A 16,494-nucleotide genomic window follows, 5' to 3' on the forward strand; every position below is an offset into this window, starting at 1 on the left:
TCCGAGAAATGATGGCTTGTGCCGAGCCGCGGTGGAGAGTGCCAAGCCGGCATTTCTTCGCCCAAAAAGGCAGTGCCAGCCCTGCATTCACATGTAGAAGAGATGGTGGGCCAGTCTTTGAGCATGTCGGTCTCTGCCAAAGTGCATGGCAGCGCCGACGTGTGGAGCTGTAACTACGGTCAGGGACAGTACATGTCATTTACGGCCCACTGGGTGAACGTGGTGCCGGCACAGCCGCACCAGCAACTTGGACAGGTCACGCCGCTTTTGCCTCCACGTTTGCACGTCCTTGGTCCAGCAAAGATGTCCGCCTCTACCACCTCTTCTTCCGCCGTGTCCTCAGCCGCCACCCCCGTGCCAAGTCCCATTACCCGACCGGCATATCACATGTGCAGGGCGCAACGGTGTCACGCTGTGCTGCACCTGGTATGCCTTGGCGAACGTAGTCACACAGGGGAGGAACTTCTGAGTGTAATGAACAGAGAAATCGACAGATGGCTGTCTCCGCGCAAACTGAAAATCGGAACCATGTTGACAGACAACGGAAAGAACATGGTGTCTGCTCTGCGTCAAGGAAGGTTGTGCCATGCGCCATGCATGGCTCACGTGTTCAATCTGGTTGTCAAGCGGTTCCTAAAATCCACCATCCCACTGCAAGACATCCTTAAAATGTCACGTAAACTTTGCATGCATTTCAGCCATTCCTACACCGCAAAGCACACCCTCCTTGAGCTGCAGCGGCAGAACGGAATTCCACAGCATCGCCTGATCTGCGACGTTGCAACAAGGTGGAATTCAACCCTACATATGTTAGACCGCCTTTACGAACAGCGAAAGGCCATCACCGATTTCCTGATGTTACAAGCGGATAAAGGTACTCCCCTGTGTAACTTAGATGTCAGCCATTGGCAGCTCATGCGTGACACCTGCCGCTTGCTCAGGCCCTTTGAGGAGGCCACGCTATTCGTGAGTCGGCAGGACTATGGGATGAACGACGTCATTCCTCTGTTGCATGTCCTGGAACAAATGCGGTTAACAATGGCTGGTCAGGGTGCGGTAGACGTGGCGCACAGATCTCAACGCCACATGACCCCTGTGGGGGCAGGACAAGAAGAAGAGGAGGAGGTAGAGGAGGACATTGGTGCTCAGGAATTATTGAGTGAAATGGGTGGTTTTTCCACTCAGCGGACAGGAGTGGAGGAGCAGGAGCATCTGGTAGAGGAGGAGGAGGAGACAGAGGACCCAGACGCACCGTGGCAGTATGCTGTGGAGATGGAGGCAGGGAGTCCCTCGCATTCCTTGGCACAAATGGCCCATAGCATGCTCGGTTGCTTGCGTAGCGACAGCCGAATAATAACCATCAGACAGAGGGATGACTTTTGGCTGTCCACCTTGTTGGACCCTCGCTACCGTTCAAAAATGGTGGACTTTTTCACACCTGCTGAGAGGGAGGCCAAAATAAAGTACTATAAAAACCACCTATGTAGTCAGTTGGTCTCTGCCTTTCTGCACCAACGTCCATCCTCAGACACTGTGGGCCCTGTGCGCTCGCGTTCCGCTGCCATGGCAGCAGGGGAGGGGTGGGGTGGTAGGAGCAGTGGCAGCTCCACCAGCAGCGGCTGCCTCAGTCTGCAGTCGATGATGAGTAGCTTTCTTCACCAGCGCAGTGAGGAAACTACTAACCAGCCGCAGCAGCAGCAGCATCAGGTGGACCTGGAGCAGGACCTCAAACAACAGGCTTGGGCCTACTTGGACAGCACCCTGCCAACCGAGGTAGACAATCCCCTTGACTACTGGGCAATGAAACTTGACCTTTGGCCCCAACTAGCTCAATTTGCCCTTGAAAGGCTGTCATGCCCGGCCAGTAGCGTGGCATCGGAGCGCGTGTTTAGTGCGGCAGGAGGTATTGTAACTCCGCGGAGGACACGACTGTCCAACCAAAGTGTGGAGAGACTCACGTTTGTGAAAATGAATCAGGCGTGGATTAGTCTGGATTTCAAACCACCAGTTCCTGACACAACTGACTAAATCCGCCATGAATCATGCCCCAAACATGTTATTAGGGACAAATGGAAGACCTCCACCTGATCCGTACATTTGTATATATATTTTATTGAGAGGCTGCTGGTCGGCCGACTCATGTTTTGCACATTTTTAATGACTTATACTCTGCAGGTCGGGCCCCTCATGAATTGGGGTTTTTAAATTATTTATACTTCGCTGGACGACCGTCACATGAATTGAACCTTTTTAATGACTTATACTCTGCTGGTCGGGCCCCTCATGAATTGGTGTTTTTAAATTATTTATACGTCGCTGGGCGACTGTCACATGAATTTAAACTTTTTAATTATTTATAGTCGACCAGTTCCAGACCGATGGAATAGCAATTTTTTAAAATATTTATTTGACACGTGTTGTCCATCTCATCAATGAGGTGGACTGTTTATTTATTGGCCACGGTTTGGCCCCCTCCTGTTTCTTACATTGTTAACTTGTTGTATCGGTCACGGTTTGGCCACGTTTGGTTGTCTTGTTAAGATTTTCTGTAATGTACACAGTTACGCTTGACTTGTCGACTTTCCACAATCTACTAAGGTATAGCATCGCATCAAAGTTTTTTTTTTTTTTTTTTGGTCTAAACCATTTCTTATAATGTCAATTTGTAGGATACGCCGCTGTAAGGCGACCTACTTTTTTGTCACTGTGTAGACATCTATTTATAGGCCGATGTTTGGCCAGAAAGATATATTTAGTAATAACCTAGCCGTTCAAGCCACTCACTGAACACCTCGGGAATTGCTTTGTATATCTGTCGCCTTAGGGGCCGCTGTCTGGCGACATAATTTTTTGTCACTGTGTAGACATCTATTTATAGGCCGATGTTTGGCCACAAAAATATATTTAGTAATAACCTAGCCGTTCAGGCCGCTCCCTGAACACCTCGGGAATTGCTTTGTATATCTGTCGCCTTAGAGGCCGCTGTCTGAACAGCTCATGAATTGCTTTCTATATGTGTCGCCTTTGAGGCCGCTGGCTGGACAGCTGATGAATTGATTTGTATATATGTACTTATTGTCCGCTGTCCGGACAGCTCATGAATTACTTTTTGTATATAGCCTTCCAAACCACTCTCAGAATAAGTCATGATATTCATGCTGTGTATAGCCTTATAGGCCAATGGTCAATCAAGTCATGATTGTTATAGTGTGTATAGCCTTATAGGCCGCTGTCTTTACAACTTTATAATTCCATGCAGTATATAGCCCTATCGGCCACTTTCTGGCATCCAGTTGCTGTAGCCCCCATCACCACACTGTGCCACGGGCCCCTGTACCGCCTTCTCATACTGCTGCCAGATCCATCCTCTGCCATGTGCGTCTCTGTCGTCTGCTCACGCTGCTGGGTTCCAGTTTTAAACCTAGGCCTGTGTATGGCTTCCGAATACTGCTGCCTCCACCGCCACCCTGCGCCATGTGCCTCTGTCGTCTGCTCACGCTGCTGACGGCTTCCGCTTTTTAACCTAGGCCTGTGTATGGCTTCCGAATACTGCTGCCTCCACCGCCACCCTGCGCCATGTGCCACTTTCAGGTCTCCTTACACTGTTGGTGGGTTCCATTTTGTGATAGGGTGCTGTATGGCCTTCCATTGCTGCTGCCTCCACCGCCACCCTGCGCCATGTGCCTCTGTCGTCTGCTCACGCTGCTGACGGCTTCCGCTTTTTAACCGAGGCCTGTGTTTGGCTTCCGAATACTGCTGCATCCACCGCCACCCTGCGCCATGTGTCTCTGTCGTCTGCTCACGCTGCTGACGGCTTCCGCTTTTTAACCTAGGCCTGTGTATGGCCTTCAATTGAAGCTGCTTCTGCTCCGCCACTCTGCCATTGTACTCTTGATAGTCGTCTCCCCACGCTGCTGCTGGGGGGACTTTTTAACATAGGCCTCTGTATGGCCTTCAATTTTAGCTGCTTACGCTCCGCCACTCTGCCATGGGCCCCTGTACCGCCTCCTCATGCTGCTGCCAGGCCCGTAATCTGCCATGGGCCCCCGTACCGACTCCTCATGCTGCTGCCAGGCCCGTAATCTGTCATGGGCCCCTGTACCGCCTCCTCATGCTGCTGCCAGGTCCAGAGTGTGTCATGGGTCCCTGTACGGCCTCCCATTGCTGCTGCCTCCACCGCCACACTGTGGCTCCACACTCTGGTTTTGGCCCCGTGACTGCCCAAATGAGTGAAGTGTGCGGTGATTCTAAGATCGACGGCACTCATCTGCATGTCATACTGACTGACAGTATTATTTCTCTTCCCCAGCAGACTCCAAGGGCATTTAAATTAAAGGTACAGTGTTCTGCACTAATATAAAGGCTCTCTGAAGCCTAGAACCACCCTTTTTATAAGTTAAATTCGCAGCGAATATATTCGGCTCGAAGCGAATTTATTCCGCGAATTCGGCGAATCAGCCGAACCAAATTTTTGAATAATTCGCTCATCTCTACTTATAATCTTTGGGGATTTGAGCAAAGCAAATCTAAACCACGAACTGCCAAAATACATGTTGTGTGTTCCACCAGGGACCCTGCGGACTATTGCTCCACCATAATAAAGAATGCTTATCCTGTGCAGGCTCGGGTCTCTCCATTTGCTGCAGGGTTCATCTTCTTCCAACATACAGGCAACAATTAGTCTGCAAACCCTGTAGTGAAGACTATGAAGAAATGGACCAAGGAGGCACAGCTGGGGCTTTGGAGGAGCCTGCACGCCTTGACGTCACGCCGCTGGATCACGGAGGTCTAGCAGCCATTATATTCTACACATGGGTGGACGGACCATTCGAGCATTCAGGCACTGCCCGAGGGCCCGGGGTCAGTAGGGGGCCCCATGAGATGCTCCTGGTACCTTTCATTAGCTTTTTCATAGGCTTTTTTGGGTGTGGGCGAGGACACAGGGGCCCCATGATCCCCTATTGACCGGGGGCCCCATGAGTTGTCTGTCCACCCCTGATTCTACCAGCTGATCAATGCTCATAGCAGCTTTATGCTGCTTTACTATTTCACTTAGATTTGCTCTGGAAGTATACAGTTACATGTATGAATCTCTTTTCATCATTAATAAACTTTAATCAAATATACTAAAACTATGGGCATTTCCCTTTGTGGCTCTTTGGTGAGCTTTTAATCCCCCAGAGCTCCCCCTGGTGACCACCCCTGTATCCAGAAGAGGCTGCATATACGTCCTTAAAGGGGACTTCTGGATATAACACCACCTTGACGATATTCACTTATCCTGAGCTGGTTTTTCAACACTACCTTAAAGAGGGATTCTGGGCAGACCTCCATTGATTAAACATTGCGCATTATCTTTGCGCATCTGGTGAGTGCGCATTTTATCTATATGCTGCCGCTCACAGAACCTTTTTTCGATTGATATACTACCAGGAATAATTGTGTCACCTTGGGCCTTCATTACATTTATGCTTTTATTGCGGACTCTTAATATTTTAAGATTATTTATTGATCATTTTATTGACCCATATTAGTATACTATTCATTATATGATTTGTTAGCGCTGCACTATTTTATATATGGGGCTACCAGGCTGCTCTGACTGCACAGACTGGAGTGTTTTTGAAGCTGCAGCCAAAGGTACTGATGAACTTACTGACAGTGTGACATCATACATCAGCTTTCGTGAAGTTAAGCGAGTGCCCACCAAGTCTTTTCAGACATTCAACAACAATAACAAGCCCTGGTTTACAGCAAATCTAAAACAGCTCAGGCAGGATAAGGGGGCAGCCTATAGAAGTGGGGACAACCAAACTAGAAATTTGCTGCCAAAAGATCAGAGCAGCAAACAGGAGCTGCACTGACAAACTGAAAACTTATTTTTGCCAATAACCCAGCAACAGTCTCATGAGGCCAGCAAAATATTACAAATGATGGGCAATGCTTCACGTCTTCAACCAATCCCCTTGGCAAACCAGGGGACACCCCCTTCTAGCTCCTCTGAAGTTGTGGAAAGGGGAAGAGGTGTTAATAAATCGTAGTTTTGCTACAGGGTCTATAACGTAGTTAAACTATCTAAAGTAATTTAACCAATTTAATGCAGGTTAGACCAAAGCAGAATAGGGACAGGGCTGTAAATTGGTAACTTCCTTATATTCATTCTATTACCCGGGATGAATCCTATCTGGACATTCCTCACCAGCAGAGAGATCACCCAGTTCAACTTAAAAGCCAGAACTTTGTTTTTTTTTTTTTTTTAAAAAAGGTCCTGCTCGGCTGAAAACTTGTAGCAATTAAAGAGATTGGGCAGCTGGTGGGTCCTTATGGGGTTTCCTCTCACATGCATGGAGGTAATACCCCTGCCTATAGGGGCTCTTCAAACGCATTAAATACATAGAAGCTAAGTCACAGTTAAAATGTGCTATATTCAGATGGAACATTGTACAATAGGTATATTTAAAGAGTAGAAGGGTGTAAAAGCATCCAAAACCTCAGTTTGGTTTATAAGTGTAGTCTAAAATCAGGGAATAGAAGTAGGGCCAAAGTCAGACCTAGCTAAGTAGGCAGTAACTTACTTGCCCTATTTCCAAACGCAAAAGCTTTTTAAGATGTATAAAGTCGTTTTTTTCTTGGTTTGCGGAGTAAAAGCAATCTTTACACACTTCTTGTAACTTCCCAATGCGTATAGGTATCCTTAGATGAAGAGGAGACATACTCCTGCTCGGCCAACAATATCTCTTGTTCTGTGGATGTTGCAAGTGCCTTCGCATTTTTCCTAAAGATTTCAGTTTTGACATAAAGAAGACATGTACAGTGGCCATAAAAGCCTCTCAAACATTAGCAGAAGAGGACGTGGCCTCATTGTGTCTTCAATAATCAGAGATGCTTCGGTTGCATTCTCCATTTCCCACCGAATCACTGAGCCAATATGAGTTTTTGTGCCACAGCAGGAGAGTCTGAAATGGAAGGAGTTGTAATCTAATAGATAGGGGAGTAGGGTCTAAAAAGGCCTCTGGGAAGGTGAATAATACTTGATACCAGGAGGTAGAAGAGATGAGGTAATAAAGGCAATATCTATTTTGGACATGCTGTTATGGGAATTTGAGCAACACGTAAAACTGCTGTCATTCGGAAGCTTCCACCTTCACCAACTCATACCCTATGTATCCAGTTTGTAAATCCACCCTGAGGCCTACTTGAACCACCCAAGCGTTCCACTACTGCATCAAGAACACAATTAAAGTTCCACATAAATAGACAAGGTCCATCTGCTAAATGCAAAGCCAAAAGGGACGTTCTATTCAGGAAGTGCAAATCTCTCGGGAGATCAGGAAGGAATTTTTTTTCCCAGCAGGAGCAAATTGGATCATGCTTTGCTGGGTTTTTTTGCCTTCCTCTGGATCAACTGTGAGTATAGGATTATAACTTTTTTTTTTTTCTATGGTTGAACTGGATGGACTTTTGTCTTTTTTTCAGTCAGACTAACTATGTAAGTATGTAAGAAGATGGATGGGGGCAAATATATATTTATCAGAGCCAACATTTTCCCACTAGCAATAACTGGATTTGTAAAAGAAAAAAAAAAAAAAAAAAAAAAAAGAAGCTTGCCTTCCATAATCATGCAAAGCATGGCTGGTAGCATCTCCCTCATCTCGGGTATGCTTTTTCACTTAAGGGAAAGACACCTTGTTTTTGGACCTCAGTAGATAATACTGGATAAATGGTAAAATCAATTACTATTAAACTGGAGTTCCCCTTTAGGTGAGATGCGGTAAGAATAGTAACTTTATCTTTGTTGCAATTAGGGGTCTAGGGGAAGCCCCTGGAGGTGACTGTCAAGGAGGAGTACGACAGGCCCTTTTAATCATAAATGCAGCAGAGACATTTAGATCAAGCAATGTATCATGCAGCCATTTCACTAGAGGAACCCACAAAGTGTAGAATTTTGCTTCAAGACCCATTTTCAAGGATGTCCAATTTAAATTACATGGCAGCTAATTCCTTAGTGAATTCCCTCGAGGAGGCAATTAAAGGGGATTTAGCATTCTATTAAGTGTGCAAACATCTTGCTAAAAGGAAGAAGAAATTTGTTTGTATGGTCTCCATCTTTGTTGCTAGTGAGGCTTTACAGTCTGGGATTGTGTCATTCTCTAAATAAGTGTAGGTTCCGACTGTACATTTGCCCTGCTCATCTCTGTCTGGAGCAAATGTTCAGTGGAGTCTGTAAGCTGTTCAGGCTACAGGAAAAAGTTCTGCCTGTGAATCTGTAGTGCGCTACAGTAGCAAGAAAGTCCCACGGGGTCAGTGTGATGTAACCCCAGCTAGAACACTGCTGCCTGTGGGCTGCCGCCAACTTGCCCAGGAGGACAGCTTCACCTAGCCAATTTTCACTATGGCACTGCCTCTGGAGATCATCAATGGTTCGAGGGTGCTGTACAGCTGAAAAAAAAATCAGTGAGCTGACAACACAGGATGAGCTGAAGAATGTAGTGGAGTCAGCCGGGCTATAAATCTAGCATCTTGTGGTACGCCATCAGGCCATGCCCCCATTCTTTTTTAGTGTCACTTTCACTGGAAAAGGCTGCCACTCTCCCCCCCCAAAATGAATTAGACAAACACTTGTCAATGTTTGGGTCTTCCTGTGTGCAGCTCAACATTACCTGGGTGAGATGTTCACTTCTAGGACCCAAGGTTTCAGATTCTCATCCAGCATAATGTCAAATCCAAAGAGCTCATGACAGCTGCGTGGGTTTTGGACATACATCTTCACCAGGCTGTTCACGTATGGATCAGAACTAAGAAAATACAAAAAGTTTATTACTTTTTACCGATCAGTAAATAGAACCCCATCGTGAAAAATTTCCTCCCAGACCTACGTTATATAAAATTACATTTTAAATACAGGTTTTTGTTTTGTTTTGTAAAGTGATACTTTTTTTTTTTAATTATTAATATTTAAGACCCAACTAAAATCAGCTTAGATGTTGTACATCAAAAGAAAAAAAAGCTAGTTGAAAGTCTGAGTTTATTTTTTTTTTTTTAAAAAGGAGTACAGTAAAATATTTTGTCCCTACTAGTATGGTGTAAAGGAGAACTGTGGCTGATTTTCAACAAAAAGAACAAAGATTTTCCACAGACTTTGTTTTATTGCATAAAGTTTATTTAGCCGATTTAAGACACAAGTTCAAGAAAGCTTGAAAGCATTTCAATCAGGAAGGGCAGTACTTCTAACACTATTCACACCCGTGTAATAGAATGAATGTGCTGCACAGCAGGGCAGCACATCATGGCTAAAAGTCCATTTTACTCTAGGTGTCTTGTTCATATACTGATGTGGAGGAAAGATGAGGAAAATCCCAACAGTGTCTGCAGAACATTGTGGGGAGTCTCCAAAATTTGTTCAGTTAAACCAGGCTCATCTTTTTACTCTAGAACAGTGGTCTCCAAACTACAGCCTGGGGGTTGGATGAGGCCCTTTGCTTGCTTTTATCTGGCCCTTGGGGGACTATTTCTACCACCGATACAAGGTACTATTCCACCCACTGACACCAACAATAGGGCTTAATTCCTATCACTGATACCAGCAATAGGGCAATATTCTTTCCACTAATACCAATGATGGGGCACTATTCCTCCCACCGACACCAATGATGGGGCACTATTCTTCCCACTAATACCAATGATGGAGCACTATTCCTTCCTCTGATACCAATGACGGGGCACTATTCCTCCCACTGACGCCAATGATGGGGCACTATTCCTCCCACTGATACCAATGATGGGGCACTATTCCTCCCACTGATACCAATGATGGGGCACTATTCCTCCCACTGATACCAATGATGGGGCACTATTTCTCCCACTGACAACAATGATGGGGCACTATTCCTCCCACTGATACCAATGATGGGGAACTATTCCTCCCACTGATACCAATGATGGGGCACTATTCCTCCCACTGATACCAATGATGGGGCACTATTCCTCCCACTGATACCAATGATGGGGCACTATTCCTCCCACTGATACCAATGATGGGGCACTATTCCTCCCACTGATACCAATGATGGGGCACTATTCCTCCCACTGATACCAATGATGGGGCACTATTCCTCCCACTGATACCAATGATGGGGCACTATTCCTCCCACTGATACCAATGATGGGGCACTATTCCTCCCACTGATACCAATGATGGGGCACTATTCCTCCCACTGACACCAATGATGGGGCACTATTCCTCCCACTGATACCAATGATGGGGAACTATTCCTCCCACTGATACCAATGATGGGGCACTATTCCTCCCACTGATACCAATGATGGGGCACTATTCCTCCCACTGATACCAATGATGGGGCACTATTCCTCCCACTGATACCAATGATGGGGCACTATTCCTCCCACTGATACCAATGATGGGGCACTATTCCTCCCACTGATACCAATGATGGGGCACTATTCCTCCCACTGATACCAATGATGGGGCACTATTCCTCCCACTGATACCAATGATGGGACACTATTCCTCCCACTGACACCAATGGGGGGGCACTGTTCCTTCTCCTATTACCAACAAAGTGGCAACATTCCTCCCACTGACAAGAGTGATGTTTATTCCCATTGATTCTTGGGCATTTTCTACTCTTGCTGGCCATAGTCTACCCCCCTCAAAGTCTGAAGGATAGTAAACTGGCCCTTTGTTTAGAAAGTTTGGAGACCCCTGATACTTCTCAGGTCTAGGGGAACACCTGCTTAAAACGGTTTATTGCTTTCTTTCTTCTCTCTTTTTCTTCTTTTCAGATTTATTCTTTACCCTCTCTTTCAATTCTTTCGTTATTTTCGGTATCTCTACCTTTGTTAATTGGTTATATGATAATACCCACACCCATTTCATTGATAGAATCAAGATTGTAAGCTCGAAAGAGTAGGGCCCTCTTACCCCTCGTATGTTGTTTGTTATTGTTGTACTGTGCCATGTATTGTCCCCCCTATATTGTACAGCGCTGAGCAAACCCTTTTGGCGCTATATAAACTCGATGTAATAATAATAATAATAATAGAATAATTGCTTAAACTCGACTATACCCTATTGTGGTTTCCGACTTATTGTTTACTACATTATTGGTCAATGTATTATTATGTGACTATATGATCCATTACTTTGACTGTTTTGCTACAACCCATCAAGTGGGTGGGTTATGTTTTCTATAAAAATAATGAAATATAAAACAGTTTATTGGAAATTAGTTGAAAAAAAATGCCCCTTTCATTGGTGGTAATTGGAAAGAAAGCCCCCTTATAGCAGCGGTCAGCATTCCACCTTCCCAGGTAGATAAACGGATCAATGGTTTCATGCAACTGACTCTGCCAACTGGTGCTGGCTCTGGAAATATGCAAGCACAATCAAAATAGGAGGTTAATTAGCCACAGTTCAAGGAACCTCTAGTAACCTTTGGAGAACCCTAGGATTACAAGAAACCCTGAATGAGACCGGCAGGATTAGACACGTAGCAATAACACATAACCAGGTATCATCTGTCATCAGCTGAGAGTAGCCCAGACTAGGGTAGATTATGGCTCACTTATCTGGTATGGGTTACTGGATGTTCCTTTCTTAAATAAAGATCACACAAATGACAGTGTCAGTATTAAACACCATACCACGGGTAGTTCACAGTGACAGTCTTTAATTATAAACATGGAATAAAACAACCATTAATGACAGCATGCAATGAAACAGTCTGCTGCAAATGTTATTTTTTCTAAACACAGGAAACCCAGCAGACATATCTTTTCAATAAGCTTAGAGTTCTATGCACATTCATGTAACTTTTAAAATCTCAATGATGGGGGGCTGCTCTTACCCCTGAAATGCATTAACTGTTTAATTTCATGTGATCCTGTTAAGGAGTTAAAAAAAAAAAAAAAAAAGCTACTACTTTGGTCTTCAAGATCAGCGGTGTGGCACTAACATTACATTTTAACATAGTAACTTGTCTTCTCCTTGAGACCACCCTCTCCCATTACATACTTCCTCACAGGGTTCCACTCAGGATGCCCTAAGCAAGCAATGATTTACTGTAGATACCTCTATATGATTTCCTCTATGATTTGTAAGGACAGCACCAAATCTTCTAGACATGAAATGAACAAGTTGGTGACATATTGCAACATCTATATTTTTCCATTCTTCAAGAACGACCTCTTTTAGAGCTGGGATGCTGGATGGAGAGTGATGCTCAACTTGCCTGTTCAGAATTCCCCATAGGTGTTCGACTGGGTTCAGATCAGGAGATATACTTGGCCACTGAATCACCTGTTCTTCAGAAATGCAACAGTGGCCTTAGTTGGGTTTTTTTTGTTGGAAAAGTGCACAACGAATAAGGGCACGGAGTGACGGTAGCATCAATGAAATGCAGCTCCCCGACACATGCAGCCCCAAAGAAGGACACTGCAACCATGTTTCACTGTAGGCAACTTTCATTTTTCTTTGTACTTCTCAGCTTTGCGATGCCATACAGTTTTTAAGCCATCAGTTCCAAAAACATTGATCTTGGTCTCATCACTCCAGAGTACAGAGTCCCAGTAATCTTCATTTTCAGCATGGGCCCTGGCTAATTCTAGGTGGGCTTTTTTGTGCATGGGCATAAAGAGAAGCTTGCTTTGTGGACGACACTCATGCATGCCATTCCTGTGCAGTGTACACCATATTGTGTCACATGAAACAATCACCCCAGTTTTGCTTTCTACTTCTTTAGCTAACTGCAGTGAACTTGCATGGCGATTTTCTTCAACTCTTCTCATAAGGTGTTAACTTCTGTGGACGGCCTGGACGCCTCTGTGAGATGGATGCAGTTCCATCTTTGTTAAATTTTTGTACCACTCTTGCCACAGTATTCTGACTGATATGTAATGCTTTGATGATCTTCTTGTAACCTTCTCCTTTCTTGTGAAAATAAATTATTTTCTTTCTCAGGCCTTGAGACATTTCTCTTCCATGTGGTGCCATGGCTGACAGCATGAAATGGGAGGGGTTTTCTTTGTTACATAACACCCTTTTATAATCACCTTTCTGCTGGGCACCTGTTTAATGAATAATTAGACTCACCTGTAGTTGAATTATTGTTAATTAGGATCTAGTTGTCTAAAAAACTATGGATATTTTTGTATAATACTGGCTAAACACACTGCTCAAAAAAATTAAAGGAACACTTTTTAATCAGAGTAAAGTATCAAGTCAATGAAACTCCTGGGATATTGATCTGGTCAGGTAAGTAGCAGAGGGGGTTGTTAATCAGTTTCAGCTGCTTTGGTGTTAATGAAATTAACAACAGGTGCACTAGATGGGCAACAATGAGACGACCCCCAAATTAGGAATGATTTTACAGGTGGAGGTCACTGACATTTTTTTCCCTACTCATCTTTTCTGACTGTTTTTCACTAGTTTTGCATTTGGTTAGGGCCAGTGTCACTACTGGTAGTATGAGGCAATACCTGGACCCTACAGAGGTTGCACAGGCAGCCCCAACTCCTCCAGGATGGCACATCAATACATGCCATTGCCAAAAGGTTTGCTGGGTCTCCCATCACAGTTTTAAGAGCATGAAGGAGATTCCAGGAGATAGGCAGCTACTTTAGGAGAGCTGGACAGGGCCATAGAAGGTCCTTAACCCTTCAGCAGGGCAGGTATCTGCGTTTTTGTGCAAGGAGGAACAGGTGAGCACTGCCAGATCCATACAAAATGGCCAAATAAGAAACAGACTTCATGAGGGTGGCCTGGGATCCGACGTTCTCTAGCGGGCCCTGTGCTCACTGCCCGGCACCATAGAGCTCCATTGGCATTTGCCATTGAACACCAGAATCGCCAGGTCCACCACTGGCACCCTGTGCTTTTCACAGATGAGAGCAGGTTCACCCTGAGCACATGTGACAGACGTGAAAGGGTCTGGAGAAGCCGTGGAGAACGTTCTGCTGCCTGTAACATGGTTCAGCATGACCGTTTTGGTGGTGGGTCAGTGATGGTCTAGAAAGGCATATCCAAGGAGGGACGCACAGACCTCTACAGGCTAGACAATGGCACCCCGACTTCCAATAAGTATTGGGATGAAATCCTTGGACCCATTGTCAGACCCTACACTGGTGCAGTGGGTCCTGGGTTCCTCCTGGTGCACGACAACACCCAGTCTCATGTGGGAAGAGTATGCAGGCAGTTCCTTGAGGATGAAGGAATTGATACTATTGAATGGCCCCTACGATTGCCTGACCTAAATCCAATAGAACACCTTTGGGATACCACGTTTTGGTCCATCCAACGCCACCAGGTTGCACCTCCGACTGTCCAGGAGCTCAGTGATGCCCTGGTCCAGATCTGGGAGGAAATCCCCCAGGACACCATCCGTCATCTCATTCGGATGCCCTGATGTTGTCAGACATGCATACAAGCACGTGGGGGCCATACGAACTACTGAGGACCATTTTGAGTTGCTTCAATGAAATTTCAGCAAAATGGACTCGCCTGCTGCATCATTTTTTCACTTTGATTTTCGGGGTGTCTTTGAATTCAGTCCTCTGTAGGTTGAGAATTTTCATTTCCATCAAACAATGGGGCATCCTAATGTTCCTAACACATTACACAGTCCATATCAGTATAGATATCCAGCACGATATTTTTCCTCATTGAGATATGGTGTATTATGAATAAGAATTATATAGGATTTGATACATACATTTTTTTCTATATATACAAATGGTATATAGATTTTTTTTAACTCATTTGATAAGTGCCCTCACTCTGTTCGAAGATTTATTATTTCTCTTTCTTATAAACCTGGACTGTTGTTCTGATTAGACCACCCAAACAAGTTACTTATTGCATGTACAATATGCAATATTACCATATGAATTTCACCCTTGCATTCATGATAGTTGATCCCCAATACGTATATCATGTGACTTGTGCATTACACTGCAATCCTATAATATTACGGTGTCTGATTACCCTATGGCTTTTTACATAATTTTGAAGCAATGTTGTGGGGCACTGCGCCCCCTCCCCCTTTTATTTTTGAGGGGGGGGGGGGTCTGAGCTCCCCAAACACATTGTCTTCATCTTCTGACTTTCAAGCAAGCATTATAAAACTTCTACAGGATTGGCACTAACTTGTGATGTTCTTATCTCTTTGCTTACACAAAAAACTAGTAAGAGAATTTGGTCCAGGATCCCCACACTCACGCAATTATTGTCTTTATCACCATTTCTTTGATCTTTTCCCAGATCTTCTCACTGCAGAATCCTTTCTGGTTGAGGTAGGTCCACAATGCCTTGAGAGCCCTGCACAAAGAATAAGGTTTTTATATCTGCTTTGTCATTGATTGATTAGACTGAAAAGAAAAAAGCAAAAAACAAAAACAGAATAAAGCAACAAGAAACAGAACTGAACTGGAGTCAATCCAAAATTCACGCAACCATTTCTTTTCCAGCGCAAATACTCCTCCTGCAGGTTAGAAAATAAGCCCAAAAAAAAAAAAAAAAAAAAAAAACAAACACATTTCTTTCTATGGCAAACACAAGTCTCTCAAGCAGAGTTATTTGGCACCCCAGGGTTTCTCTAGAGGTGGATAGGGGTTCCTTGAGCACCGAGTAATTTCTGCCTCTCAAAAAAGTAATCACTGGCACCAGTTACTTTTTACCCATCTTTAAGGGTGATAGAATTTCCATTGACCACTAAAGTGTGGAGCATTTTCCCCCACTGACCACTGGTATAATGGGGCTCTTCTTCAAATGACCAATGTAAGGCGGCCCTTCTCCAATGACCACTAATGTAAGTGGGTGCTTTTCCACCAGCCAACAGTGTAAGTGGATACTACTTTCACTGACAAGCACTGTAAGAAGGTCCTTCTCCCACTGACCACCACTGGAAGGGCACACTTCTCCCACTGACCACCGATATAATGGTCCCGCTTCCACTGACCACCAATGTAAAGAGACACTTTCCCACTGACCAGCAGTGTAAGTGGGCTTTAATGTACTGACCACCAATGGAAGGGCACACTTATCCCACTGACCAACTGATACAATGGTCTCATTTCCACTGACCACCTATGTAGACACTTTCCCACTGACCAGCAGTGTAAGTGGGCTTTATTGTACTGACCACCATGTGAGGGGATGCTAATGCTAATTTAATAGTTACTGGATAAATTTTGTTGTATGAAACAGCCTTAGGTGTCAAATACAGGAACCATGCCAAATTTCTTAAGTCTTTTTTATATTCTTACACGTACAGCTTACTGTTCATGGTAATGTACTGTGAGGTGTAGATATAATAAATATTAGCAGGGGTCCCTATGACATTAAAGTTATTTCAAGGGCTTCTAGGTTGTAAAAGGGTGGAAAAAAGTTGAAAACAGATGTTTTTTCCTTTGCTTTTTATTAGTAAAAAAATATTTACTAACTACAATCTCTCGAAAACCGAGCTGATAATATTTCCC

General features: G+C 44.5%; 1 protein-coding gene across 3 annotated transcripts in view; it reads right to left on the reverse strand.

Annotated features, from left to right (window-relative positions):
- The window catches only part of TTLL4 (tubulin tyrosine ligase like 4), a 99,065-nt gene that overhangs the window by 38,221 nt on the left and 44,350 nt on the right, over positions 1–16,494 (reverse strand). For all 3 annotated transcript variants that reach the window (XM_089683565.1, XM_089683564.1, XM_089683566.1), the window contains 2 exons: positions 15,236–15,334; positions 8,661–8,795 (listed from right to left, as the gene is read on the reverse strand). In XM_089683565.1, the coding sequence (XP_089539691.1) occupies positions 8,661–8,795; positions 15,236–15,334 (234 nt within the window). The remainder of the gene's footprint in view (positions 1–8,660; positions 8,796–15,235; positions 15,335–16,494) is intronic.

Source organism: Staurois parvus, unplaced genomic scaffold, assembly GCF_062004578.1.
Source record: "Staurois parvus isolate SC_StPar_1 unplaced genomic scaffold, SC_StPar_1.0 ptg000315l, whole genome shotgun sequence".
NCBI lineage: Eukaryota > Metazoa > Chordata > Amphibia > Anura > Ranidae > Staurois > Staurois parvus.